The 27,778-nt window shown below is 35.9% G+C and overlaps 1 protein-coding gene across 8 annotated transcripts in view; it reads left to right on the top strand.

Moving 5' to 3' along the window:
- The window catches only part of CD47 (CD47 molecule), a 45,857-nt gene that overhangs the window by 6,973 nt on the left and 11,106 nt on the right, over positions 1–27,778 (top strand). For 4 of the 8 annotated variants that reach the window (XM_010386611.2, XM_030940630.1, XM_010386612.2 and 1 more), the window contains exons 2-7: positions 4,382–4,735; positions 11,507–11,596; positions 21,731–21,838; positions 23,026–23,118; positions 24,134–24,226; positions 24,998–25,090. In XM_010386611.2, the coding sequence (XP_010384913.1) occupies positions 4,382–4,735; positions 11,507–11,596; positions 21,731–21,838; positions 23,026–23,118; positions 24,134–24,226; positions 24,998–25,090 (831 nt within the window). Of the gene's footprint in view, positions 1–2,415; positions 2,518–3,377; positions 3,462–4,381; positions 4,736–11,506; positions 11,597–21,730; positions 21,839–23,025; positions 23,119–24,133; positions 24,227–24,997; positions 25,091–26,991; positions 27,039–27,778 lie in introns of all 8 variants that reach the window. The other 4 variants (XR_004060015.1, XR_004060016.1, XR_004060017.1 and 1 more) reach the window with 2 other exon arrangements.

Genomic DNA, 27,778 nt, shown 5'->3' with positions numbered 1-27,778 from the left:
CACTGGTAGATGATAGAAAATGCTTTAGCAAAGTGATTTAGGCTGAGGGTAAGAAGTGGCGGTACATAAGTTTTTGGACATACTGACTTTGCAGTAACTGTATTATATCCAAGTGGAAGTGCGCAGCAGACAGTTGGCTGTCCAACATCTGCAGTTGAGAAGAAAGGCAGTGCATGATTAAGTTTTTTATTTAAAAGTTTGCAGGTGAAGAAAACCATGGGAGTCAGGGAAAATACTGGGGGGCAGAGGGTGCTGAATCGGAAGCCGTTAGGGACACTAACATTTAGTGTGAATCAAGGAATAGATTTCAACAAAGAAAACAAACTAGGATCGGGGTGGACCAAGCAGGAGGAAATTCATCATCAGGAGACACCATGGAGGCCAAGAGAGAAGAGCAAGAAAGAAACCACCCACTGGCTCAAGAACTGTGGAAAAGTCAAGACAGAAAGTGAACCATGCATATTTGATTTTTCACAAGGGATTGGTGGTGACTTTGGCAAGAGCTGTAGTAGTGAAGAAATAGGGGTGAATGGGTGGAGGCCGGTAACAGATTTAAGGATTGAATTGGAAGTGAGGAAATGCTTATAGATTGTTAATTTGGGATGCTAGGGAAGAGAGAGACAAGTATGAGGGATTTTTTTTTTTTAAGTTGGCGAATATTCAAGCAATTTTTAAAGACACACACAAAACACCTTGTAAATGGAATGGGGGATGTGGGAGGCTGATAATCAACTAAGGGAAGTCCTTGAGGAGACTGATGGGTATGGAGCAGAAATGGAAACTAGCTCTCAGGTGATGGGATTCATTTCTGAAAAGGAAGCAAAAAAAAAAAAAAAAAACGGTGTGGATAGTTGGGGTTGCAGGTAAGTTTCTAGGCAAGGAGTATTGGAAGCTTCAGGATTCTCCTCTGAAGGATTCAGTTTGTATTAAATAGGGAGACAGGACTGTTAGAGAGTATGGGATAAAGGGCAAAAGGGAGTAATTTAAGAGTTGTTAAAAAGAAGAGAACATTTACATGAAACATGTAAAAGGATAAAGATTGAAGGCCTGGAGGAGCAGGGACTATGACATTCTTCTGTTTTTGCCTAGTAGCAACACAAATTTTCTTAGAAATCTGTAAGACCGATTACTCTTCTGCCCATCCATAAGGACGTTATCCATACAGAGAAGATAACACTTGTAATCTTGTATTATATAAAGTACTTATCATCGCCCATATGAGAATTGTAAGCTCCTAAAAGATAATAACTATATTTTTTCATTGCTGTATGCCCACATCCTGTCACAATATTTCATCACAGGTAATTCTCAACAAATGTTGGCTGCATTTTTAAAATTTCTAACCTGAACTTGTGTGCTGTGACCACCATGGATTGAGTCTTCTCTGCCACTACAATGCTGTTTTCTAGACTGTGATCTGCGATGGTTTGGGCTGATAGTCTATATTCACCAGTACTTGTACAGTTCCAATGAAGGTTTCAAGTCTAATACTTTTGGCATTTGATATAAAATTATTTTCCCATTTTATTTGCTAGTTTATCTATAACTCTGGCATTACTCTTGGTTACATTTGTCTACTATGTGAATTAGACTGCTATAAGCATTATTTTGTTTATTCAGAGTTTTCTTATTCATGTTAATTATCTGTGTTTCTTTATTTGCTCTCTACATTTTAAATAGTTTCTTCACTTTGCTGTTTTATGAGAAGGCAGTAGGCAAAAGGAAGAAACCCCAAATCAGACAGTTTTACTGCTTAATAGTTTTTTAATGCATCTTATTATAGAGATTGAAGTTGTAGTTAACAGCTAGAGTGATATTTTTGGCCTGCCCTTATTTATTAATTACTAGTGCAAAGGTTATTCAAATTATGGTTTATCCAGGTCAATTTTACTGTTATTTTTACTAATAGCATTTGTTCTACTTAAATTGCTTCAGCTATAAAATGTTTTTATTATAACAAATAATGCAGTGCAATTATTGCTTTCTGTATTCCTTTGAAAATTCATTCTCTAAACATTTATGAAATTGTGGATTGTTCACCAACTACTTCTTACTTACTTAATTAAAGCCTTTGCAAAAAGTTTCATAGGATGACTGAGTTAATTTGTACCTCTTTTTTTTTAAAGAATAATCTCTAAAAAGTCAAACCATGATTTATGCAAATATAAAATGAAAATGTGTCAAAGATTTTATTTTACTCATTAATTAACAAGCAAACCAGCAAGAAGGCAAAACCCTTTTAAAAGAAAATTGGAAAAACAGACACTTTTATAGGCAATCAAGAATGCCTAAGTGAATTTGCTAATAAATGCAAAGTTGGTCAATATCCTCAGGGCAATAAAATGTAATCTTTTGGAGTCCTCTCTTCCACCAGGTGGAAATCAATTGCAGAACACGATTTATTTTTATCTCTAGGGACACCAATCCATTTGAATTACCTTCAGTTTTCTACAACTTATGAAACTGTAAAACAGCCCAGTCAAAGTCAGTGAAAGGCGCACGCTTCTATAGAGTCAGGTAATTCCACAGGGTCTGTTAGACATTGCCCAGCACTTCACTGAAAGAATACCCAGTAATCTTTGTATCCCTTTCAAAATCTTTACCATATTTTCTGATACTTTCCTGCCTTTGTAATTTGAACATCTTCACCCCCTTTTTCTTCTCTTGTATACTACATTCTCTCTCCCTCAGTGTTTCTCTCTCAGGGGAAAGAATTCACAATTCTAAGTTTTAAAGAATGCAACAGAAGTCCAGGTTTTGCCTTGGGCTTCCTAATATTTGGGTGGCTAGAAATGTAGAAAACTGGTAAGAGGTTAGCTATGGATGCCCATAATGTAGGTTCAGACTGCAGTTTCCCAGAAATATAACCGTTTGGACTAGTCAAAGAAGGTCCACATCATTACATTAAAATGCCAGATTATCTAGTTTTTATAGTATCGCCCTACATTTTTACAGCATAGTATTGTTTAGAGAGCACTTGCCGCTGTATTTTCCACGTTAATGCTCAACACAGTTCTGTGAAGTAGCCCAGTGTTTGTTTTTGATCCTCCTATTTAAGAGATCCTCCTATTTTAGAGAGTAAATCAAGGCATAGAAAAGTGAGTTGCTTAAGGCAGCATATTAAAAAGGGGTAGAAATAGAATTTTTACTCGGGTGTTTTGAACATTATCCAGTACATATTCCACTATGCATCCTTGCATTCAATTCATGGGGTATTTATTGAATAAACATTGTGTTCTTACAATAGAAACATTCTATGCCTCTGATTTTTATTCCAGTTTATGTAGAAGGAAATCTTAATTGTGAACTATTAACAAAGTTGATATTTTATTTGTATTTGTTAGTAATTTGTGTTTTGTTTTTGTTTATATTTTGAGGGGAAGGCCAAGTAGCTACTTAGATAAAAGAATTGCTGAGTGGCTGAAGAATATGGAAGACAACTATAATTCCTACACATTCTTGTACGTTTTAGTTGAACAATGAGTGATTACATTTATTTACCCAGTCCCTCTTCTATAAGGCAACAACTGATAGTTTATCCTATTGAGAAGTATTGAAAGGATGCTTGTTAGCAGTAACTGCTCTTGGTTTCAACTTGTATCTACTTAGCTTTTTCACTGTTTTGTGGTTTCTTGGAGGAAGAATACCTGTAATACACATTTGGAGATTGTTGTTCTGTAGTGTCAATGAAATGTAGGGGTGGGAAAATGTCATTCAAGAGTCCCATACAAAATGTCTATTGCTGCCTATATTTTGCAATGGGAAAGTAGCCACAGATATTGGGTTTTTTTCCTCATTAGTATTTTAGGATTTTCCATCCTAGTGGAAAGATATGATTTGATTCATCCTATTTACTTTGTATATTATAGTACAGTAGAAGCTGCCACTTTTTTGGGAAATGCAGCATAAGGGTAAAGATAAATTTCATATCAGTTCAGCAAGTTCTATTTAGCAATGTATTGAAGCTGAGACTGAATAAAATATTTGGTTTGATTTTCTGTTCAAAATTTTACCTTGATAAGTACAATATTTTTCTACATATATCAGTAGGCAGTAATGATTACTTCACAGCTTCGGAAGCCAGATAGTACACCTGCATGTTCTAACATAGTTGCTGAATTTATTCCCAAGATGCATGTAATATATACTTTGTATTATTGAGAATGAATAAAGAAAAGTCATAATGATGCCTTCCAGCTGTGCAAGTTAATATTAAAATATAATTTGTTTCCATGTTTCACCTAATAGGTCTTCTTCATTGCTATACTGTTTACTTAAGTGAACAATGGAAATGTTGCTGTTTATCTTAAGGATTTGTAACTTAAGATCTTACAGTACAGACTTCTATAACTAATGAAATATTTTTCTTTTTCCTTTCCAGGATCAGCTCAGCTACTATTTAATAAAACAAAATCTGTAGAATTCACGTTCTGTAATGACACTGTTGTCATTCCATGCTTTGTTACTAATATGGAGGCACAAAACACTACCGAAGTATATGTAAAGTGGAAATTTAAAGGAAGAGATATTTACACGTTTGATGGAGCTCTAAACAAGTCCACTGTCTCCACTAACTTTAGTAGTGCAAAAATTGAAGTCTCACAATTACTAAAAGGAGATGCCTCTTTGAAGATGGATAAGAGTGATGCTGTCTCACACACAGGAAACTACACTTGTGAAGTAACAGAATTAACCAGAGAAGGTGAAACGATCATTGAGCTAAAATATCGTGTTGGTAAGACTTCTATGAAAGTTCCTTTTTTTATTTGTCCTGGTACAACCTGATCCTCTTTCGAGAGGAGGCCAAATGGGGATAGGTACTCCTTTGAATCAAAAAGCAGGCTATTAATAATAAATGTTGATGTAATGATTAGCAGGTTTAAGGTTGTGATTTCTATCCTATTTTATCCTACTCTTCACAGTAAAACACATTTACTGTTTAATTTGTATTACTTGTTAATTTGTATATTGGGTGGTTCTCAAACTTTTGGTCTAAGGACCATTCTATTTGGGTGATTGGTCCTGGGGTAATGTACTCTTCATTTCTGTTTGCCGCCATCCAAATACTTGCTTTCCTGTGACTAATTTTAAAGTCTCTTTCCAATTATTCAGCCTTCTGGTATTTTTTTTTTTTTTTAACCTTACACTTTGACCAAGGGTTGGCAAGTCCTAGCCATGCTTCCTTTGGAGAGAATAGAGGAGAATCAGGAGATTAAATCACATTATCATGGATGATTTCTTCAGATTTTCTGTGCTTAGCCTTACTTTGGTCTTCTTTTTCTCGGCCAAAATATGAGAGAGGTAGGGATTCAAATTAATTTATTCAAATTCAGACTTGATTATAGCACCATGATTCTGCCCTTTTTGTCACAAACTTGGGTTGGTGAGGTGTAGAAGGTAGTAAAATTAGCTGAATAGTCTCCTCTCTTTGCTCTTTCCTGCTGTGCTAGCTGAGTTCTTCAGCCCCATATGAGTCTGTTCTTTCTGTTTTGAAATCTCTATTTAAAGTTACCTGTCGTATTATCCATCATGGGTTAACCACATTCTGAGAACCTTAACTATGGATAGCTTCAGTTCTGTTCAGTTGGATCAACTATTTGTCTAGCTTTTGTAAAATAATCTGCTACCAGATTAGGAATGGGGTGTTTGGTTTGATGAAATGTTTGGACATTGCTTAGGATTGAGAATCAGGAGGTCTGAGTTATAGCCCCTGTTCAGCAACTTACTATTCACCTGTGTGATCTTGAGAAGGTACTTAACCGAGTCCAAGTGACCTCATGTCCAAGAGATTACAATAGATACTTGCTTTTATGTATTCTATAGTCTAATGAGCATCAAATGAGATCCCATGTAAACATGTTTTTTTGTAAACCAAAGTGTGTTGTAAACGTTAGTTGTTTTCCTGGGATGTTTATTTTGTGAAGGAAGGTATCAAGTTGTTGAAGTTAGCCTGGAGCATTGTGAGAGGGATTTGTGTGCCGTGAGGAACGGGCAGGGAATGGCTCTGAGTAGGCAAGGAGAATTTGAAAGGTGTTTCTGCTAAGAAATCTCTCTTACCTTGTAGCTTTTACTAGTGATATTAATTTGGGCCAAGGAGCTTTTTTTGTTGTTGTTAAGTATACCTTTCAGGAAGGGTGTAATCAGTCAGTCATATGCACTGCGGCTAACTGGAGTTAGATCATCTAATACCTAGTTGAAATTTTTCTGAGGGAAGGTACAGTTTTGTGGAAATGAAAGAATAAGACATGGGGGAACAGTAACTTTGGGGGGTAATATAGGTCACTGAGAGGTAAACTGGAAAACTCAAGATACGAGATTTGAAAGGCCAGAAGATGAAATGAAGATGGAAGAGAAAGGAATGTCAGGATCTGAGAAGAAAGCAGGATCTGAGAAGAAAGCATTATTTTGCATGTGATTGAAAGATTGTTTTATCTTTCTTTGTTTTCCAAATATCCTATAAAAATAAGAACTAGACTTATTTTGGGGGGCATTAAAAGGAGAAAGTGTTGTTTTATTATAGAGAATGTAGAAAATTCTACCAGAGTTTGAGACATTTGGCTTTGCATCCATTTTAATTTTTTGAAATAATTATTGATTTATAGGATGATTCAAAGATAGAGAGGTTCCATGTGCCCTTCACCCAGTCCCCCCAATGGTTTCCTCTTATGTGACAATAACACAATATGAAAATCAGGAAGTTCACAATGGTGCAGTGTGTGAATGGTTCTCTCTCATTTTATCACGTGTATATTTGCATATAACAGTCAGGACATAGACCTATCCATCATCACAAACATCTCCCTCATGCTTATTCTTACTAGTCATACCACCGCCTCCCACTGTCCCTAACCTGGCAAGCACCAATTTGCCCTCCATATCTATAATTTTGTCATTTCATCAATACTATATAAATGGAATGATACAGGATGTGACCTTTTGAGGGCTTTTTCACTCAGCACAGTGCCCTTGAGATCTATTCAAGTGATTGCGTCTATCAATAGTTTTTTTTCCTTTCTTTTTTTTGCTGAGTAGTAGTCCCTAGTATGAATATATCACAGTTTGTTTAGTCATTTACCTACAGTAGGACATTTTGGTTGTTTCCAAGTTTGGGCTGTTACAAATGAAACTGCTATGCACAATTGTGTACAGTTTCTTGTGTAGACACAGTTTTCATTTCTGTGGGATAAATGCTCAGAAGTATGGTTACTGGGCTGTATGGTAAGTATATGCTTAGTTTTTAAAGAAACTGCCAGACTTTTCCAGAGTGGCTATTTCATTTTACATTTCCATCAACAGTGTAAGAGTGATCTAGTTTCTCCACATCCTCAGCAATATCTGGTACCACTATGTTGTAACCATTTTTAACTGAAAAAAACAACAAGCAAACAAACAAACAAAAAACAGTTAAAAACTTATCGGCACAAAAAGTTAAATGGGGCAGGACTCTTACTATGGAGAATTTTACCTGTTACGGACTTTGAGGATTTAGGCATTAGAAACCATTTTTACTATGTTGTGATTTTTGCAAATACAGGCATACATGAGAAACAGAATTTACTCAATAGAGAAGTGAATTATACTTAATAGAACGCAGATAATAGTGACCGTTCTTTGTGCCTTTTTTTATTTTTTGGAGGACTAGGACTGAATACATGGAAACACTATAAGATACAGGTTTATGTACCTCTGTGCCTATGTATAGTATAGTCCACTGGAAGGAGCACTGTACTTGAATTTACAAAGCTGTTTTCTAGACGTCACTGTTTTCTAGACTTCACTGTTTTCTAGACGTCACTGTTTTCTAGACTTCACTGTTTTCTAGACTTCACTGTTTAATAGCTTAAAAAAAGTTAGATAAGAAACTCAACCTATCTGGCCCTCAAATTTTTCTTAGTACAATAAAGATGCCATCACCACGGAAATGTTTGAGATATAAATAATATCTCTCTTACTTAACAAAATTTTACTAAGTGCCTACCATGTGTCAGGTACCATGCTAGGCATCACAGATTCCGTGATGAGGAAGACATCATTGGTGATTTCAAGGAAGTGGTTGCAGTACAAATATGTAAAGTGACCTAACATTTATTTGCACATGTGCCACATACTTTATGTAAGTCGTGTCCTGTTATCCTCTCAAGAACTCTAGGAGATAGATGGAGGTCTTACCGTTTAACAAACAGGGAAGCAAAAGAGATTCGAGGTTGTTCAAGGTCAGAGTAATAGCCAGGAATTACACCTAGATCTCTTTGGCATCAAAACCCAGTATTTTTACCACCATAGTATGTGGTTCATGTGACAACACTTTGTAAATAACTAAATACTAAATGCAAGTAATAGTAATCATAAAATTTGTCATTAATATTTCTATTCTATTAGCAATACAAAAACTTGAAAACTTAAAATTTATTTTTCTCTAAGCTATTAAGAGTTTTGTTTAGAAAGGTCAGTTCAAGTTCCACAGAGTTGCCAATTCCATTATTATCAACAAGACATACAGTCTGTTCATGATGAAGACATGAAGGCATTGCAAGATCTTTGTATTAGTTTTCTAGTGCTGCATAACAACTACAAATACAACAGCTTGAAACAATACTCATTTTTTAGTTCACAGTTTTGTAGGTGGCAAGCCTGGTCATGGCATGACTGGGTTCTCTGATCAAGGTCTTGAAAGACTAAAATCAAGGTATTGCCCAGGGCATACTTTCATTTGGACTTTGGGGTCTTGTTCTAGGCTCACATAATTATGGCAGAATTCAATTCCTTGTGATCGTAAGACTGAGGTCCCTGTTTGTTTGCTAAATATCTGCCAGGGAATTCTAGCAGCTCCTAGAGATTGCCCTCATTGCTTGCCCCCTGGCCCCTTGCATATTTAAAGCCAGCAAAGGAGAATCTTCCTCTTGTTGAATCCCTCTCACATACTGAGTTTATTTTGCCAGGAAGAACCCAGACCCTTTTAAGAGAACACTTGATTAGGTCAGCTCTCTCTCCCTCAAAAATAATCTCTCTTTCTTAAAGTCAGCTGATTCGGGATCTTAATTACGTCAGCAAACTCCCTTTTGCTAGGTGGTATAAGCATGGAAATGAAATCCAATACATTCATAGTCTCAGTCTCCCACACACAAGGGGAGGGAAATATAAAAGATGCATGGCTAGGGCAGTGGTTTTGGGACCACCTTAGAATTCTGGGTTTGATTAAATAAATAATGGGACTGTAGCCTAGCAAGTCAACACATCAAAAAAAGCCACTACAATCCTGAAACATCAAGTAAAAATTTGGTTTGCATTTTAGTATTGTAAATGTTACTGTGGGGTGTGTGTGTGTGTGTGTGTGTAACCTAGTGTTCCCTGTGTTTGTGGAGGTTTGAAGGAGACACTTTGTTGATAGAAATGGTGTCTTCACTTTTTTAGGTTGTCTCATTTTTGTACAGTGGTAAGACAAATGAGGTCCTGGGTTTTAATAACACTTAAGCTTGGAAGTAAAAATTAGACACTCGTTCATAGACTACACCCTTGTAATATCACTTCTTTGCCTTTCCACTAGCAAGAAGTTCATTTTCGTGGAAGCCATTCTGCCTGTCCAGGAATTGGAGGAGAGTGATAGACACAGTTGTCAGCCATAGCTTGGGTAGAATAAGAATGTGAATGTTCTTGGCTTTTCTTTATTAATCTTGTGATGGAAAAATATCTGACATTGTTTAGTCCATTTTAAGCTTAATTTATGTTCTTAGTGGCATAGAAATTCAGAGCTGAAAGAAGTATCATGTCTCACTCTCCCCTTGAGAAACAAGAGTTAACGTCATCTGACAATACTACCATAACAAATCAATAGATTAACAGGCATGCAAGTGTCTTTATATAAAACGTTGGTTTTTTTCTCCCAGCATCTCAATTGGTTCTTAGATATCTAATTCAGTGATCCTCAAATTTTTCCCACTGTAACAAATTAGAGAGAGGAAGAACACGTTCATCAGTGACCATAGCTCAAATCCAGCAGAAATGTGCAACAGTGATTTCAAACTGAGAGAATTATGGATGCTCTTCTCCATTGCTTGCCCTCCCCATCCCCTACACACACCAGGGAACAATTTAAAATCCTGGCACAATAGTGAGAAGGGAGAGTGACAAACTGATAAGTTTCAGTTAAGAATCACTTAGGGTGGGTGTGGCAGCCCGCGCCTGTAATCCCAGCACTTTGGGAGGCTGAGGCAGGTGGATCACCTGAGGTCAGGAGTTTGAGACCAGCCTGGCCAACATGATAAAACCCTGTCTCTACCAAAATTACAAAAATTAGCTTAACACAAGAAATATGTGGCTATCATTATGGAGTGAAATGTTGGAAAATTCCTCACCTGTTGACCTGAGGGGTAGTGCATGGTAGAATTCGAAAGAAGTGTTGATTTCAGAGGAATGCCAGTGCTTGCTTAAGGCAGTATCAGAAGTACTCTTCCAACCGCACGGCCCCTTGTACAGGCAAACTCCGGAATACGTTCAGTCCATTTACTTGGCTTTATTGTTAGAGCAGACATTTCACGGCTAAAATTATGGTCTTAGGGGTTTATAAGAGGCAATTAAACTTAATTTTTAAAAGTTCTCACAAATCTCATTTGAAGTCTTAATATCTTAATTTCCTTTATATAGGATATGTGGATATATTTTTATGATAAAAGTAGCATGTGACCCACTTAATAACAGCTTCGTTAATACCCTAAAGCCACTCATGTTACTTTACGTATAAACAGTCCTTCTGAAGCCTAATTGTGCCTGGATAATTGCAGAGTGAGTTTGAGAAAAGACCGACCAGGCACATCTCTCTCCATCTAAGCCACAGTGAGAATAGAGTACCTAGTGGTGCATCTTCCTCGCTTAGGTTCCCTGAGTCTGTCTTTACAGGAATGCTTCACTGTTACTTGAAGGTACATTCTTGGGACTTTACATACACAGCTACTCAGCACATGAACACATACTAATTTTAGTTAACTGAGTAGTTGGTGAGTGCTAAGCTTTGTTTTAAGCCCTTTGCATGTACTTTATTAATTTTGTTAGTAGTTACAACAGTCCTTCAAGATACAGGTACTGTGCTATACTGGTGTAACAGTTGAGGACACCGAAGAACAAAGAGGTGTCAAGTGGTGGTCATGGTTCCACAGAGTGTTAAGTCAGAGTTGGGTTCAAACCCTGGCAGTGTGGCACCAGAGCCTTGTTCTCAGCCACTGCACTGCACTACCTCCTTCCTTGAAACATAGGAAAAATGTGAGAAACGCTTAAGTAAGCGTAGTTTTTTTTCATAAATAAAATTTACGTAAGTACATTATATGTGTAATTTGTTTTACGTATATGTGTGTATACATAAAATATGTGTGTGTATAAATAAATATATGTAAAAATAAGGCCACAGTTTTAATTTTTTTCCATCTCCATAATAAAGCATGTATTATAGATCATTAGCAAGATTTAAAGTGTTATAGTAAATATTAATTGTGACTTTTGTTTTCTTTTTCCCCAGTTTCATGGTTTTCTCCAAATGAAAATATTCTCATTGTTATTTTCCCAATTTTTGCTATACTCCTGTTTTGGGGACAGTTTGGTATTAAAAGTAAGTATTATTTCTACTTTTCATTTATGCTTCAGTGATGATATAGTTATTTCTAGGAGACATTATCAGTGAAATATTTAAAGTTGTACTAGGAAAAGTGCTATTATGATAAATATGAGTATGTAATTTGAATACTGCTAGTCTCCTTGAAGTATATGTTGTCACCCACGTTTTGCTGTAGTTCACTTTTAATTCCTAAGAAGGTGGTTTTCATTTGGTGTTTTTTTTTTTTAATCTCTTAAGAATGGATAGTGGGAATATTAGTAACAACACCTGAAACTCATGTCACATTTTAATAGTCACAGAACATCTACACACACACTATGTTACTTGGTAAACAGGTGGTGACAGCCTGCATTAGTTTTGAGATAGGATGTTATACTTTGGAGCATTTAGATTCCCCTCTTTTTATTTTCCCAGTTTGAATTTCTCTGTGTACATGTGTTCACCCTTGGAAAAGTCCAGTGGAACCATGTTTTGTCATCCTCTCTGTGCAGTTCTGCAGCCTCTAAAGAAGCAGCCACCAGAGAGTTATGTTCTCTGACCTTGCTTTCCTATGATAGTAACATAACCAGACTTCTGAGGGCAGACCTTGATGCTGCACTAGATTTAGCTTCAACAATGTAGAATTGTCATTACTAGGCAGATAGGTAATATGTATTATGGTTAATGTTTAATCAACCATATTTTCATATTTTGATAAAGAAAATTTACAAAATTAATGAAGTTCTGAGGTGACAGTCTAAACTTTTAAGCTTTTTAAATACAAGATTTATTCCTTCTTTCCATGTAGCATCCTGAAGACCAGTAAACATTTATATAGGCAAGGAATAAATACTGCTTATTTAAGTTATTCTGCAACCTTTAAACATACAAAAGCTAGCAAAATATTGCAGTGGATTGCCCAGTTGTATATTTTATGAATTTTACTTTTACTCAGCAGTTTAAGCTGTGTATATCTATGGTGATGTATAAACATGGAAGGGAGATGACTGAATGATTATATGTTTTAAGCAGTTTTCTCAATGTATGGCATTCTGGAAATGCTCAGTGATTTCAGAAATGTTCTCAACTTTTGTCTGAAAGGGAAAAAGGGGGAGAAAGGAGTGGCAGTGGCAATTGTCAAGACATTGAATAACTTTTACTTTCAAGATAGTGTCTAGACTTCTTTTTGAAATTTTCCTAGAATTTCTTAGTTTTTTATATCAAGAAAAGGACTGGTATAGCATTAAGACCTATTCTGACATCAGTGATATTAGGGAAAGCTTTTAACCATATTGGCAGAGCCAGGCTTTTTAAGTGCTAAGTCATATGACGTGGGCAGGGAAACAGCCTTTTTTAAAGATCATGAAATTATTTCACATACTGCAATTTTTTGAGTTTGGCTTGATGGATGTTTGCTGATCCAGATGTTATCATTGGTGACATTATTTTTAGTGAAATACCAGGAGTGAGTGTGTGCACTGTTGGCTGTATTTTTACAAAATGAGCTTTACAATATTTTTTCTGACTTAAAAAAAAATACATATCACTTTAGAACACCTCATACAAAGTAGGAAGTTATTGAAAAAAAAAAAAAAACTCATCTGTAGTCACCAAACCTAGAAATAAACTATTGGTGTATTCTAGTGAATTTCCTGTTTCCCTTGCTGTCTTTTTCTATTCATTTTTGTTATTTCTTTTTTAAAAAGGTAACCATAAATGGACTCATACAGCTTATATGCTTGTACATTCTGATTTTCCCCCGTGTCTTCAGAAATCTTGTTATAGCTGCCTGTGTTCTACTTTTGTGAATGCACTATAATTTACTTAACTCTCATCTTGATGGATTTTAAGGATGTTTCCAATTTTTTTGATACTATGAAAATAACTCTGCTAAAGATATGAAGCCTGGAAATGGCAGAGATATTTTAAGACTCTAGATACGTACTGCCAAAATGTTTTCCAGAAGCGTTTGTATCAACTACTATTGCAGATGAGAATACCTGTCTTTCACCTCAGTTATAATTCTGGTATTATAACTCTAAAATCTCTGCTAATTCGATGGGTGAAAAAGCATCTTATTTTAATTGTAATTTTTATGTTAGTAAGGTAGAATGTTCTTTTTTTATATTTTTTATACTAGTCATATTTTAAGGAACGTGCTTATAAACCTAAAGAAATATTTTGGTGGGAATTTTTTGTTTTGGCTCATCTTGAAACAGGTAGATGTGTGTGTATGTGCATGGAAGAGGTATGTCTATACATGATTCACCCAGCCTGCGCTCACGTTTAAAGGTGTTGATAATAATAGTAGCTAGCCATTTGTGGAGCTCTTGCTCTGCATGACAGGTTCTGTGCAAAGTACTCTATATCTGAAATGACATTTATTTCTCCCAGGAACTCTATGGGCATAGGCACTGTTGTTATTCCCATTTTGTAGATAAGAAACAGGCACAGATAGATTAGGCAATTTGCCCGCAATCACCCAACCGTTTCCTGGTAGTACTAGGATTTGAACTAGTACTGTGTACCACTGCACTGTACTGCTGCCTTCCCGTTTTGCATTTATTTTGAGGATTTTCTTTCCATGAAGGGTGAACCTGTATCTAAGCACATAATACTGAGTAGTTAAAACTTATTAGGAGAGCAGAATGTTGACCTAATGTGTTTACTTACTCTGCAAATACCTAGTGATGGGGTGCCTGCGGATTGCTGGGCACCGAGCTAGCTACATGCCTGAAATGTGGGTGTGACGTGCATATTGCCCTGGCTTTGTAGCACCCACATTTAAGTCATTGCAGCGAGGGAGACATGTATGTATGTGCATCTTGTGCTTTGTCACGTCTTCGAGATAGTCATGGATCCACATCTAACTTTTCTGTTAGTGCCTCCTGTTGATGGCCTAAGCATTCCACCAAATAGAAACAAAAAGCATCTCTATTTTCCACCTGCTTAGATGTGTGTTTTTTAGAATCCAATATGGTAAAGCCCCTAAAGCATTCATAATAACTCAGACCCATGACTTTTATTTTATAGATTTCTAGTTCTCTTTAGCTTTTCCTGATTAACATTTATGGTCTGTACTTGGCTACAGGTCTGTACTCTCAGTGGTTTCTCCAGCTCTGCATGTGAGACTTTGTGGTCCAAGACAAAACCTGGACCTTTACTGGGCTAAACTTTCAGTAAAGACAGCAGGTTATGCCCTCATTTGCTCACTCTGAGGAGAAAGCGTTTCTTTATACCAGAGCTGTATCTTGAATGATATCTCAGGATGCCATTGGTCCTACTGAGGAAGAAGCCCAAGAAGACTCTTAAACTCCCAGAGCCCAGCCAGGACTTGGTGAGCCCTGGACCATGTTTCAAAGATAAAGGCCTCTCACAGGGAAATGTTCCTGAATACCTTCATCTTTAGCTTAGCTTTAACTTAGGAACTGTCATGCAGAATCTCTATGCTTAGCAAACAACTCTGAGATTGCTAGAATCAGACACCAAGCCTTAACTGATAGTATTGCATTTAACACGCTTTGTTTGTGTTCTGAAAACTACACCAACTCAGTTTGCCACTCTACTGACAATTAAGTTCCTGGCTGATTTGCAGGATTCTTCTTTCTCACTCTTTGATATCATTTTAAGTTCTGTCCACCTACAGCTCCAGTTCCTGCAGGATTAAGGTCCAGCTGTATGTAAAGAACTGGCTAACATTTTGAAATTCTTTGAGATAGGTCTGTCTGTTCTTTCTTTGCCTTTATAACTGTGTCTTCACACAAACAATACTTGCTTCACACAAAACTGCAAGACCATAAACATGACCATGTAAGCTGAAACTCTGCAAAGCAATCTTCACGATGAATGGGAAAAACTATTATTGTATTGTTCCATGACCTTAAAATTTTTTTTGTTAAAACCTTAAAAACTCTGTTATTATCAATAACAATGACATTGAGAAATGAAAAATAGTAAAGCCAGTATTTAGTATGTGGTAAATTAAATCATTAGAAACATTGAGAATGAAAGTGTGTTATCAAGAGTAGTTTGAACAACACTTGTGTGTTCTTCTTGTATAACTTTGGATACAGAGCAAGCATCTTCTCTATGGCATGGTGAATTGTCATACCCCTTTCTAAGTTTGGTCAGTTTCTACCGTTTTATCCTTTGCACTCTCAATGTCATGAAAGAATTCCTTTAATGTTTTTGAATGTTTAAAGTTTATTTTATTGCCAGTGACTTCCTCTGGGACATCTTTATTCTTTTTGTTACATCCTCCTCACTTTCCTCTTTTATATCAGTAAGTCCACCTTCGCTGAGTTCTTCTGGCTTCGTCTCTAGAGTTTCTTGCATTGCAGTAATGTCAACATTCCCACAATCAGCTATTTCTTCTCTTATTCCGTTTATGGTCTATTCAAATTTCACTCCCAGCATTTGTCAGTTTTTATTTCTTTACTCTTTCATGGTTCTTGCCTAGTTTCCTCTTTTGATTTCTCCATTATAAAATGTCACATGGGTTTATCACTGGGAAACAAGGAGGTAACAAAACTCCATACTTTGCTGTCTGTGCATGACCTAAATATCAGATGTACAGTGAGTAGTCACCAACAGTCTTCAAAAGAAGTGACATGATTGACCACTGATCATGATGGGGCATCTGCTGTTTACATAGTTATTTTTGAACTGAAGAAATAGCAGTGAAGTTGTACTTCATGCAGTTACTCAGTTAATATATTGTGGTAATTGAAATTTGGACTATTTGTGAGGAATTTATTTGATTAAACCATGGTAACTGGAATTCCTATCAGAATAGTGCAAAGTGAGGACTGCTGTAATTGATTCCAAATTTAAAATAGTGTATTCTAGGCATCTTTAATTTTTTTTCAACTTTCCCCTCCCTACTCAAAATTATTCCACAGAGATTTTGGTTATGGCTCAGATGTCTTTGAGTAGATGTTCCTGTAGAAATCATTGTTAGAAAATTCAAGGAAAAAAGTTCTCATTATACTACCTTGAGATCCTATTAAGTCCTTGAGTTTTGACTTGAGGACAGCTTAATAATGAAAGTAATTCGGCCGTGAAAGCATATTTAAAATAAGTAATGGGACAGGAAATCTCTTCATAGATTAGAAAAATTATTCTGAAAAAGTGAAGACATATCCTAACTTGGACTAGGAAATTTCCATCCAAGAAAGTAAAATATACAATAAATATTATCACAAAGAATCATTCTGTGACCTGGTTGATGGCCCCTGATAATGAGACTTTGTTATTATGTTTACTGTGAATTCTTTTTATTTTATTTTTTTGAGATGGAGTCTCTCTCTGTCGCCCAGGCTGGAGTGCAGTGGCCTGGTCTTGGCTCACTGCAACCTCCACCTCCCGGGTTCAAGCATTTCTTCTGTCTCAGCCTCCCGAGTAGCTACAGGCTACTGGTGTGCACCACCACACCTGACTAATTTTTGTATTTTTAGTAGAGACTGGGTTTCACCATATTGACCAGGCTGGTCTCGAACTCCCGACCTCATGATCCGTCTGCCTTGGCCTCCCAAAGTGCTGGGATTACAGTCATGAGCCACGTGCCTGGCCCCTTACTGTGAATTCTATTCAATAATCTTGAACTCCCAGTGCTTTCCCTTGGTCCTGTCCATATAATGAGCACGTTCTGTTATTAATGTGATTATGTGCTGATTTTATTGTAGGAGGAATTGAACAAATCTATAGCTCAGCATTTTACTCTTTTGTAGAAATCCCTTGACCTTTTCCAAATCCAGACATCACAACTTTCTCCATACACTCTAAAATTGTGAAATCCACAAGGCAGGGAAAGTTGATAATGAAAAAAAGGAAGTTTGGTCTGTTGGACATCCTCTTCTTTCATCTTTTATGTTCAAAGTACTTGATGCACAAAGCCTGGGCTCTTTTATCTCTATCCTATAGACTGATGTCTAGTCAGTATTCATTGTGACAAAATTGTTTCATCAGAGCAAGTTGGATAGTGTATGGAGTTTATTATAAAATTATTTAACTTGCCTTCTGTCAAGTAACCAGTTTATAATGGTATTAATGTTCATTTTTTTCCCAGTACCAGTTTCAGAAGCTTTCATTTGTGTGTGCTTGTGTGTGTTAAATAAGTGTATTAGATATTTGAAAAATAGCAATTTAAATTTAAATAATTTAAAAAATGAAATTGCAATTTTATGTGTAAAGGTGTCAGATGTGCTTTATTCTGCACTGAAAACAATATTCATTTACAGCTCAACAGATACAAAAAAGATTCTAAAATTACTTTCCTAGAGTTATCAGAAAACAGCACTATAATAATGAAATCAAACCCATCTTTCTTTATGATTTATTCTTAGTCTGATACACATCAGCCTGGTAAGCCTTCCTGTCTCTCTCCTTACTTACCAATCACTCCAAATGTCATGTCTTTGGGCAGGCATTAAATTCTTAGGTTTTGGGTTTTGTTGGATGGACTGCAGTCTGTGTGAGCCTATATGGGTGTGTCAAATCCAGTCTTTGGGGTGTCATGGAAACTTAACATGATAGACTTGATTTTATCCCCAAGTTGACTTGGTAATTTCATTAGATTTCATCAGTCACAACCTGCATTTTATCTTATATGTGCTGTCTGTCGGTCACAAAATCAGAAAACCTTCTTGTCCATCCATAACATTAGCTGTTTTCTCAGGTGGCTAGAGGGACATGTCATTGCTTCATCTGAATGAATTTGAAAGATTAAATGCATAAAGGAATTTTCTTAGACTAGAGTAGGCCTTCGCCATCTATTTAACTGGGAAAGAAGTTTTGGGAGTAACATACTCATCACTCACACTCTCCTGCCCTTAAACACACACACTCACCCATTAGAATGTAAAGGCTTTGGAGGCAGGCCTTGTGTTTGCTTTTTATGTTCACCATCAGCATTGAGAATAGTGATTGTCATACAGATTGATAGTGCTCAATCAATTATTGTCAAATTAAGTAATCTTCTACTTGTTCCTTGATGTAGACTAGCAAAAGGGGCTGGTACATTGTAGGTACACAGTAAATATTTGTAGAACAAATGAATGAACCAACCCAACAGATTTCTGAGAAGTAGGCTGCTTTTGGTTACTAATTATTTTATAGAACATATAAAAGAAAATTTTTGAATACCTAATTTGTTCACAAAAATGTTATATTGTCTCCCCGATACTTGGTTTTCCTGTGTCAGGCTAAGCACTAAGGTTATAAATTTTTTGTTAAGCGTGTAACTACTGCTATTTCTCACGTACTTTATTTTGTGTATTGATTTCAGTAGTTGTAGCTGAGGGGAATCCTTAAGAGCACGCAGATTTTAAAAATTACATAGATTGCCTTGCCAAGCAGTCTGAAAATCATACTAGGAAATTTGATAAGAGCCTCCTGTTAAGAACACATTAAGTTATTTTTGTCTTAATACTAGGTGGAGAATTACTTGAATTTATTTTTTTGTTGCATTTAATGTTTTGATACATGCAATAAATAAGGATAAATCCACTTATTGAAGGATAAGAAAAGATCAATAAGATCCTTGAGGTTATTGGGTTCTATGGTATCTATTATATCAAATTCCTTGCCCTTTTGCTGCACTGAGAAATTTGACGACTGGGCTAGCAACAAGATACCTACCCCACATTTGCCATGGTACCTGCTGAAATGTGGCTATGCGAGCAAAGAAAATGAGCCAAAAGAAACTCTTTCTGAAGATTCACTGAAGAAAACCTGGAGATCCTCTTTCATTGCCTGTGGTTACTTAGGTACACCCCACAGAGACTGGTGGAGTGTCCGTCCTGGGACCAGAGTGTTTTGGATTTCAGATTTTTTCACACTTGGGATCCTCAATGTGTGTATTTGTTGGAAATGGCTGCTTAATTTAAGGAAAAGGTTAAGGTGGCCTGGAAAACAAGTAGTAGTTGAACTAATCAACAGGCCCCAAAGCTACTTCCAATATATAGTGTACTTATAGTCAAAGGGAGACAGACCATTTTATGATAGAACCCTGTCTATGGTAGTATTTTGTGGTGTTTTATTTTTGTTGCTATTGTTCGCACTGTTTTCTCCTATAACAGCTCTTCTAAGCCTAAAGAGGATAAATTTTATATGAGATTCAAACTCTTATTTTTATTAAGAAGGATGAAAGTTACCGGGAGCAGTGACTCATGCCTGTAATCCCAGCACTTCGGGAGGCCGAGGCGGGCGGATCATGAGGTCAGGAGCTGGAGATCAGCCTGGCCAACATGGTGAAACCCTGTCTGTACTAAAAAAAAAATTCAAAAATTAGCAGGGCGTGGTGGCACGTGCCTGTAGTCCTAGCTACTCGGGAGGCTGAGGCAGGAGAGTCACTTGAACCTGGGAGGCAGAGGTTGCAGTGAGCCGAGATTGTGTCACTGCATTCCAGCCTGGGTAACGGAGCAAGAGACTCTATCTCAAAAAAAAAAAAAGAAAATGGAAGAAGAACGTAAGTCAACCTTTTTCTATGAAAATATGCTGTACTCTAAGGCAGATTCTTGTTGCTTGATCTTAGTAGCTCTTTTATGCATTGACTTAAACCTGGAAGAGTTTCTTATGAATGATTGATTGTGAGGTGCGTTTGAAACAGCTTCTATTTTATAATCCTTTGCAGAACCTTCAAGCTGTATTTAGATCACAATATATATGGGGTTAAAATGGAAAATGTGACATATGTCTAGAGAAAGTTCCTTTTTCTGTGTGTGCGCCTTTTGTGACTTACACACTCAGTTTCATTCTAGCCAGCATTTTAGCCTAGAAAATAGGGAAGCTGTAAAAACTCTGTGCCTTATAAGAAGGCAAGGCTATGACTATTAGGCACATAAATCCCAGGGCTGGGCAGAAGTAACGAATCAAATAAAAACTTAGGGAACTTGCTATAGGATGTTTTCTGATTAATATGGGTTCTCTATTGGTTATTTATTGCTTAGGACTTATCTCCCCATAAAGAGACTAAAATTGAGGTTATAAAGTATGGGTAGATAGAAATTCCAAAAATATTTAGGTACCTGTCATATACCTTAAACATAGATTTTTATCACGATCATTTAGGGGCTTATTTATTGCTTTTACTTTATTTAATGTTTGTCACTGCAGAAGAAAAAAACCTAAATGCTAAATATAACATTTAAAATATTTTTCCCTTCATGACAGTCACCCATTGATTACTGGCATGGAGAATATCTCTATGTGAATAACACACAGAAGCATTTCAGTCACACACAGTTTCTTTCTGCTACTCAGTTTGCTTTTAGGTTACCTTAAACAACTTCCTTAGTGAAAAAATCAATGTTAACCAAAATTTAAAAGATTCATATATAGTAAAAGAACTAATATTTGCAGATTGATCTATTCCATTCGTCTTTCAGAGGAGGTATGAGATACATGACAGTAGAGCTAGCAGCAGAAACAGTAACATGTATGATGAATCCTGTGAGTCTTTGCAGTTTGTTTCTATTAAAATATTTTACTTGAACAATTTAAGCTTTTTTTCTTCATCAGGATTTCACAAGGGTGTAATTTGCCCAGTTTTATTGTCATTTTTTTCAAAACAAAATAACTAGATTTCCAGATGGTTTACTAATTTTATATAAGGTAGAACAACATTCTCTTTTTCTCAATATTGTTAATTAACCTGTTATTTCCCATTAGTATTATGTACCTCAGTGTTGTGTTTTCAGTCTGGAGTGGTTTTGCTCATCAGGGGACATTGACAATGTCTGAAAACAGTTTGATTGACATAACTGGCATCTAGTTACTAGCATCTAGTATGTACAGGCCAAGGATGCTCCTAAACATTCTATATTATGCAGAGCAGTGTCCCCCCTCCCCCAGAAAACTTATCTAGCTCAAGATATTAGTAATACATCGACCGAGAAAGACTGATGTATAGAACTTCATTTGTTAGTGTAGGAAAATAAAGTGTCACCTATAAATTCACCATCCATATTTATATTGCCATGACAGTATCCATTTGCTTGTGAAAGATGTGAGGTGACTTGATGATATGAAGGAGTTGTTCCTCAGAAGTTATTACGTTATAGTACTTTTGTCACTTTGTCTCTGTATAAGTTATTAAAATGGCTTCACTTGTGATTGAGTTCATGTAATTCTTTTTTTTTCTTTTTTAAGCACTTAAATATAGATCCGGTGGTATGGATGAGAAAACGATTGCTTTACTTGTTGCTGGACTAATGATCACTGTCATTGTCATTGTTGGAGCCATTCTTTTCGTCCCAGGTAAGATGTGCAGTTCCTAGGCAGGAACACAGGCGGTAAATGAGTGCATTCCAAGGTAAGGAGGGCTGCATTAGTTTCCTAGGGCTGTTGGAACAGATGACTGCAAACTGGGTGGCTTAAACAATAGCAATTCCCTCTCCACGCTGGAGGCCATAAGTCTGAAATCAGGATGTCATCAGGGCGATACTCCCTCTCAAGGCTCTAGGGAAGAATCCATTTCTTGCCTCTTCTAGCTTCTGGAATTTGCTAAAGAATGAGAGTGTTTATTATTCCTTAGTTGCGACAGCATAACTCCACCCTCTGCCTCTCTGGTCACATTGCCTTCTCCTTCCTCTATGTCTTTGCCTCTGTGTTTTTGTTAAATCTCCCTCAGCCTCTCTCTTACGAGCACATTTGTCACTGGAATTAGAGCCCACTCATATAATCCAGGGTAAGCTCCTCCTTTCAGATCCTTAACTTCATCATATCTTTTGCCATATAATGCAGTATTCACTCTTTTGCTTTATTAGGTAATATTCACAGGTTTTGGAGATTAGGAGGTAGAAATAACTTTAGGGCCATCATTCAACTCACTACAGAGACAAACTCCATTGGCCAAGACATGAAAGTGGAATGAAGGTGGAAATTGGCAGTTGCATTTGGAGGATGGGAATGTGAGTGGGAAATGAGGATATGTAGCACATATAAAGAAAAGCAAAGGAAGGCTGGGACTCCACCTGATAGCTATAGCACACCATCGTTTCTGGAGAAGAATGCAGTACAAATGTAATGCTTAGGAACCTGGGCTTGGCAGCTCTGTTGGTATCTGAAGTTAGTGAAGACAACGAGAAGAAGGAGGTGGATTCAGAAGACAACTTGAAAGAACAGTTGAGTTGACTTTGGGACATACTGAACACAGCAAATGAAGGGAACGGTGAATGATGAATACACAGTTTCTCATCTGGAATTCTGTAAGCTAGTTAAGAAGGAGGCAGAGCCAATTCAAGGTTTCAGCATATTGAAACTTCAATGTTGAGATTTAGATGTCTTAAGTTTGGTCTTAATGAAAAAATAGTCACTAATTTTGTGTGAGGTTTTCAGGGAAACGTATATTTTTTAAATTTTCACAGTTGTTAAGCGTAGAATTTAGATTAGTACATTTAAAAAGTATGCAGGAAAATATTTTAAATGTTTTTATTTATTGACAGGTGAATATTCATTAAAGAATGCTACTGGCCTTGGTTTAATTGTGACTTCTACAGGGATATTAATATTACTTCACTACTATGTGTTTAGTACAGGTGAGTATTTGTTGTTACAGTATGACTTTGCCTACCTTTTTCATTTACAAAACAGTAGTTTTGGTGAAAATACTCATAGTTTTTTTACAACTCAATAAGAGTTGGTTTATTAAAAGATTTTTCATGCTATTCTTAGTGACTTTTCCCATTCATATTAACTTTAAGTTTATTCTAGGTTAGCTATTTTGTAAAAAGTGATTTTCGTGTGTGTTTGATGCCAATCAGCATAATTTTAAATTATGCCATATCATTTCTTAATGATTATTTTCATATTCTAATTTCAGTTTTTTGAAGTTATAAGTGGATGCTAAACAGTCTTTCTCTTCTTTTGCTAAGCTTCTGCTTCTGTATTAAGAAGACTGGTTCTATAAAATGGAATTATGAATCACAAATAGTAGAAACTTGTTTTAATTATTAGCAAACCTTAATACTGTAGTTTTAAAAGATGGTATGGATATCCAAACTATAATCAGTATCATTTACACCGCATTTTGAAAGTAGATCACTACCATATTTAGTTATTACAATTAAAGAGTCACATTTAACACTTGGTCTTAGAGCCTATCTCTGGCTTGTTGTACATTGGAAAGGTATTAGTTTGTTATAAAATGACGGATCTAGAGATAGAGAGCATGATGTTTACAGTCACGTATTTGCATAATGGTTCTCTCAGCAAGAGCAATTCTGTGTGCATGTGGAGAAGCCATTCATAATAGCCGTTCATATTGTAAAATGCACGAGTGTGGTAAAAGCAGCATTGTTCTAAGATTCAGGGTAAAAACTTCCAGTCCAGCTTAGCTGACTGTGAAAATTAAAGGCTGCTGAATGTGTGAATTTGGAGCTGACTACTTGTGTGGAATGGTTAGATCACTGAACTAACATCTACCATCAGACAATGAACTCCAGAGTCAGTCTTTGGTCTTAGGAGATCCCTGATTATACCAAATGCAAGTGGAGGTGATTGCTTTTTAAATACTCTTGACACGCTTCTGTTACATCCTTTTGCTTCCTCCAGCGATTGGATTAACCTCCTTCGTCATTGCCATATTGGTTATTCAGGTGATAGCCTATATCCTCGCTGTGGTTGGACTGAGTCTCTGTATTGCGGGTAAGAGTCATCTTTCTGTAGACCTAATTTGGGTTACTCCTGGACAGAGCTCTTCTTCCTTTTTCTTCTTTTTCTTTCTCTCGTTTTAAAAATATATAAACTTGATTTTTTTTTTTATTGCAGTTTTTGGTTCATGGCAAAGTTGAGTGGAAAATACATTCAAATACATATTTTTGTGTGGACATAAGTTTTCAATTCAATTTGAGCAAATACCAAGGAGTGCAATTACTGGACTGTATGTTAAGAGTATGTTGTAATAAACTGCCAAACTCTCTGTATCAAAATGGCTGTACCATTTTGTATTATCACCACCAATAAATAAGGGTTTTTGTTTATTCATATACTTGACAGCATTTAGCATTCTGAGCTTCTCTTTTTAAACTTCCAATTTACCCCAGTGGTAGTAGTGCTTTCCTCCTTGCTACAAAGATATTAGCTGTATCTATGACTTGGTGGCTGATTGTTCTAGCATGCAAACTGATATGCCTGTATTTGTGGAAGAACTTTTAAAATAACTGGGCTCAAACTGGTTGGAGCCCTAGACTTGAAACACTAGTTCCCATTTCTTGATATGATAAGGTATGTGTTATGCAAAGGCGGGCTTTGTTCTTATAATAATTTTGAGTCATTTTACTGGTTAAGTTAATAAACATATGGATACTTTTTGTTTTTTGATCATTAGAATAACTCTTTAAAACTTGGGATTATTACTGTTTTTTAATAAGCTGTTTCATCTGCTTTTCTAATACAGAATCTTATTTGTTTTTACAGCGTGTATACCAATGCATGGCCCTCTTCTGATTTCAGGTTTGAGTATCTTAGCTCTAGCACAATTACTTGGACTAGTTTATATGAAATTTGTGGGTAAGTCAATCTTATTTTCATTAACCTATGCCAGTAATTTCAGATATATCACTTAGAAAATGCTTTTTAGTTTGTTCTTCCAGCTTAGGACCAAAAATGTGAAAATACAGTTGGAGTGATTTGAGGTTAATTAAAGAGGGTAGAAGACATATAAGAGTTTTAGTTAGTTCTTCCAGTTTAGGACCAAAAATCAGAAAATACAATTGGAATGATTTGAGGGTAATTAAAGAGGGTGGAAGACATATAGGATTAATGAAAAGTTTGGTTTTCAAACTAGTTTAAAGAAAATGGCTTTATCTATTAGAATGTGTATCTTTTTATACTACGTAAAAGGGGAGCGATCTTTGAGGATCCATGTTAAGTAATAGAATAGGAGTTTTAATTGTTGCAGTGTTTCTGTGATAGAGCTCTCCTGCAGAGACCTGTTTGTTTATCACTTGCTCTTTTTCTTGCAGACATAGACACCCCTAGACAGGAATTAAGATTCACAATCTATCAGTTTTGTTCATTTAAAGGACAGTGACCTCTAATGCATGACTTTAAAACAGTTCTAGTCAAAACCAAATTATGAAAACATCGAGTTTCAAAATTTAGACTTACTCCTTTTAAAATCAATTATTAATAAGTATGGAATTTACTTCATTGTTTCTTTTATATTTAATCTGCCAATTTTCAAGTAATGTTTCTACATAAATTCTTATTTTTATTGAGATATGTGCCCACAGAGAGATATTTTTAATTGTGCCTGAAACTAATGTTATCTTACCTAAGCTCAAGATGTTCCCAATAATGTAATTTATATTAGTTTCCCTTTTTTAAAAAATTATATTTTTTTATGAAATAAAACATACTTTTAGCCACCTATCAAAATAATCCAAAGTTATAAATTAATGGAGTAAAAAAATAGTGTTTCTGCTTTGCTGTAGGTAAACTTTGCTGTATGTGTTTCTAAAAACTAATACAAAACTTGAATTGTTACAGTCAAATAATTTCCCATATGACTCACATAATAGTTTCGAAAAAATTTTACCTTTATTTCTGAACTTTTGGTTCTTGGTAATTGGTAATTGAATTCAATTCTGTCATATATTCTGTGTCTTTCTTTAATTAATGCTTATTAGATAATTAAAATACTTAACCAAAATCTGCCTATCTTTAGCATATGAGTTCATAAGTCTTAGTTGTTGCTCAATGAAATTTTCTAATTTTATACCACATAATGCCATAAAATACAATGGAGACATCTAAAGCAGAATGGAATCCATGTGGTAGCTACAGTGAACATCTTGAATGTTGGTGCATATTCTATTTTTGCTACATCTTCCAATCACCATGTGTCTGGTTCTGGAAGATGACATTCCTGGTTTTGTTGCTCCCCATGAATGCCTGAGAATAGTGTGTGATTTGCAGTATCCATACAACTCTGGTGAATTAGTATTAGATACCTTTGGCTGATGGGCAGCACGCTCTTATTTTTTCCTCACTATCTGGGTTGTCCTCCCTTTTACTCCCATGCCACCCCATGCCTTCCGTATCTAGCACAGAATGATCTTCAGTACAATTGCTAGCAGGTCTAGTGACAATGCCTCAAGTGGAGCTAAGCATTGTCTATCTGCCACCTCCTTAACCTCACTCTCCTGCCTTCTCCATCACTTACATTCTTCCAAGCCTGTGAAACCACTCTACTGTACCTGTCACTGTTCTGACATTAAAATTAAAGTGACTGAAATCCTGACAAGTACCCCAAATTATTTTTTCTTTGTCATAGGTTAGCATATAAGTATACTATATGCTAAAATGTATGCTATATGTTTAAAATTTAGTGCAATCTTATTGATAGTGTCCTAATTTTATTGATAGTATCCTAAGTTAACTTTTTAAATCAACTTGTCTGATGCCAGAGTTCAGAGGAACACCTACGGTCAGTTGAAAGACAAGAAGAGACAAGGTACAGGAAAGTTGCTCTTTAGATAATGTGGTAGACTAGGAGGAACATTAATATGGTTTGCTTATATAATCTGACTGTGTAAATCTGAATCTATGTTACATTTAGGTTGCAAATTTGAGCGTTTGTATTAGGAAGTTAAAATTTTAAGTGTCTCCAAAACAATTTTTACTCATTGCACGTGTTCTATTTTAGAAAACGCTAATGATTGTGTTTTGATTTAAATGCAATAAAATCCTCAGATAGTTAAAAATCCAAGCTTTCTCTTCAAGAAGAAGTTAATGTCACTATGAGATTTTTTAACTTTTATAATTTTTATTATTTCCAACTTTAAATTTGTAGCCTTGTTATTTTAAAGAGTAGGCCTTTCACTTTCTACAACTTTCTGTGAAAGTGACTTTCACTTTCTATTTTTAAATTTTTTTAACTGTTGGGTTTTTTTCTTTTATTGGAAGCATTTTAATTTTATAAGATGAGACAAAGGACTGGGCACAATAACTTAATGTGAAAGCATAGAAAAGATTACAAGCAACTAACCAAACTCACTAAAGTTGGGCTTGTTGTTTGTAGAGAACGTTTATATAATTATAAGGGTCAATACTTTCTCATTTTTAAAGCTATTACCAATTAGTTCAATATAAGGGCATATAGTGTTTTGATACAGATCAGTCTAGTAGCAGTAAGAACCATATTTACCACAACATCCCAGACATTTTAGAATGATGCAGATGCAGAATGTATAT

The sequence above is a fragment of the Rhinopithecus roxellana genome, chromosome 1 (genome assembly GCF_007565055.1).
Source record: "Rhinopithecus roxellana isolate Shanxi Qingling chromosome 1, ASM756505v1, whole genome shotgun sequence".
Classification (NCBI taxonomy): domain Eukaryota; kingdom Metazoa; phylum Chordata; class Mammalia; order Primates; family Cercopithecidae; genus Rhinopithecus; species Rhinopithecus roxellana.
This window is presented reverse-complemented; position numbering and strand designations above follow the sequence as displayed.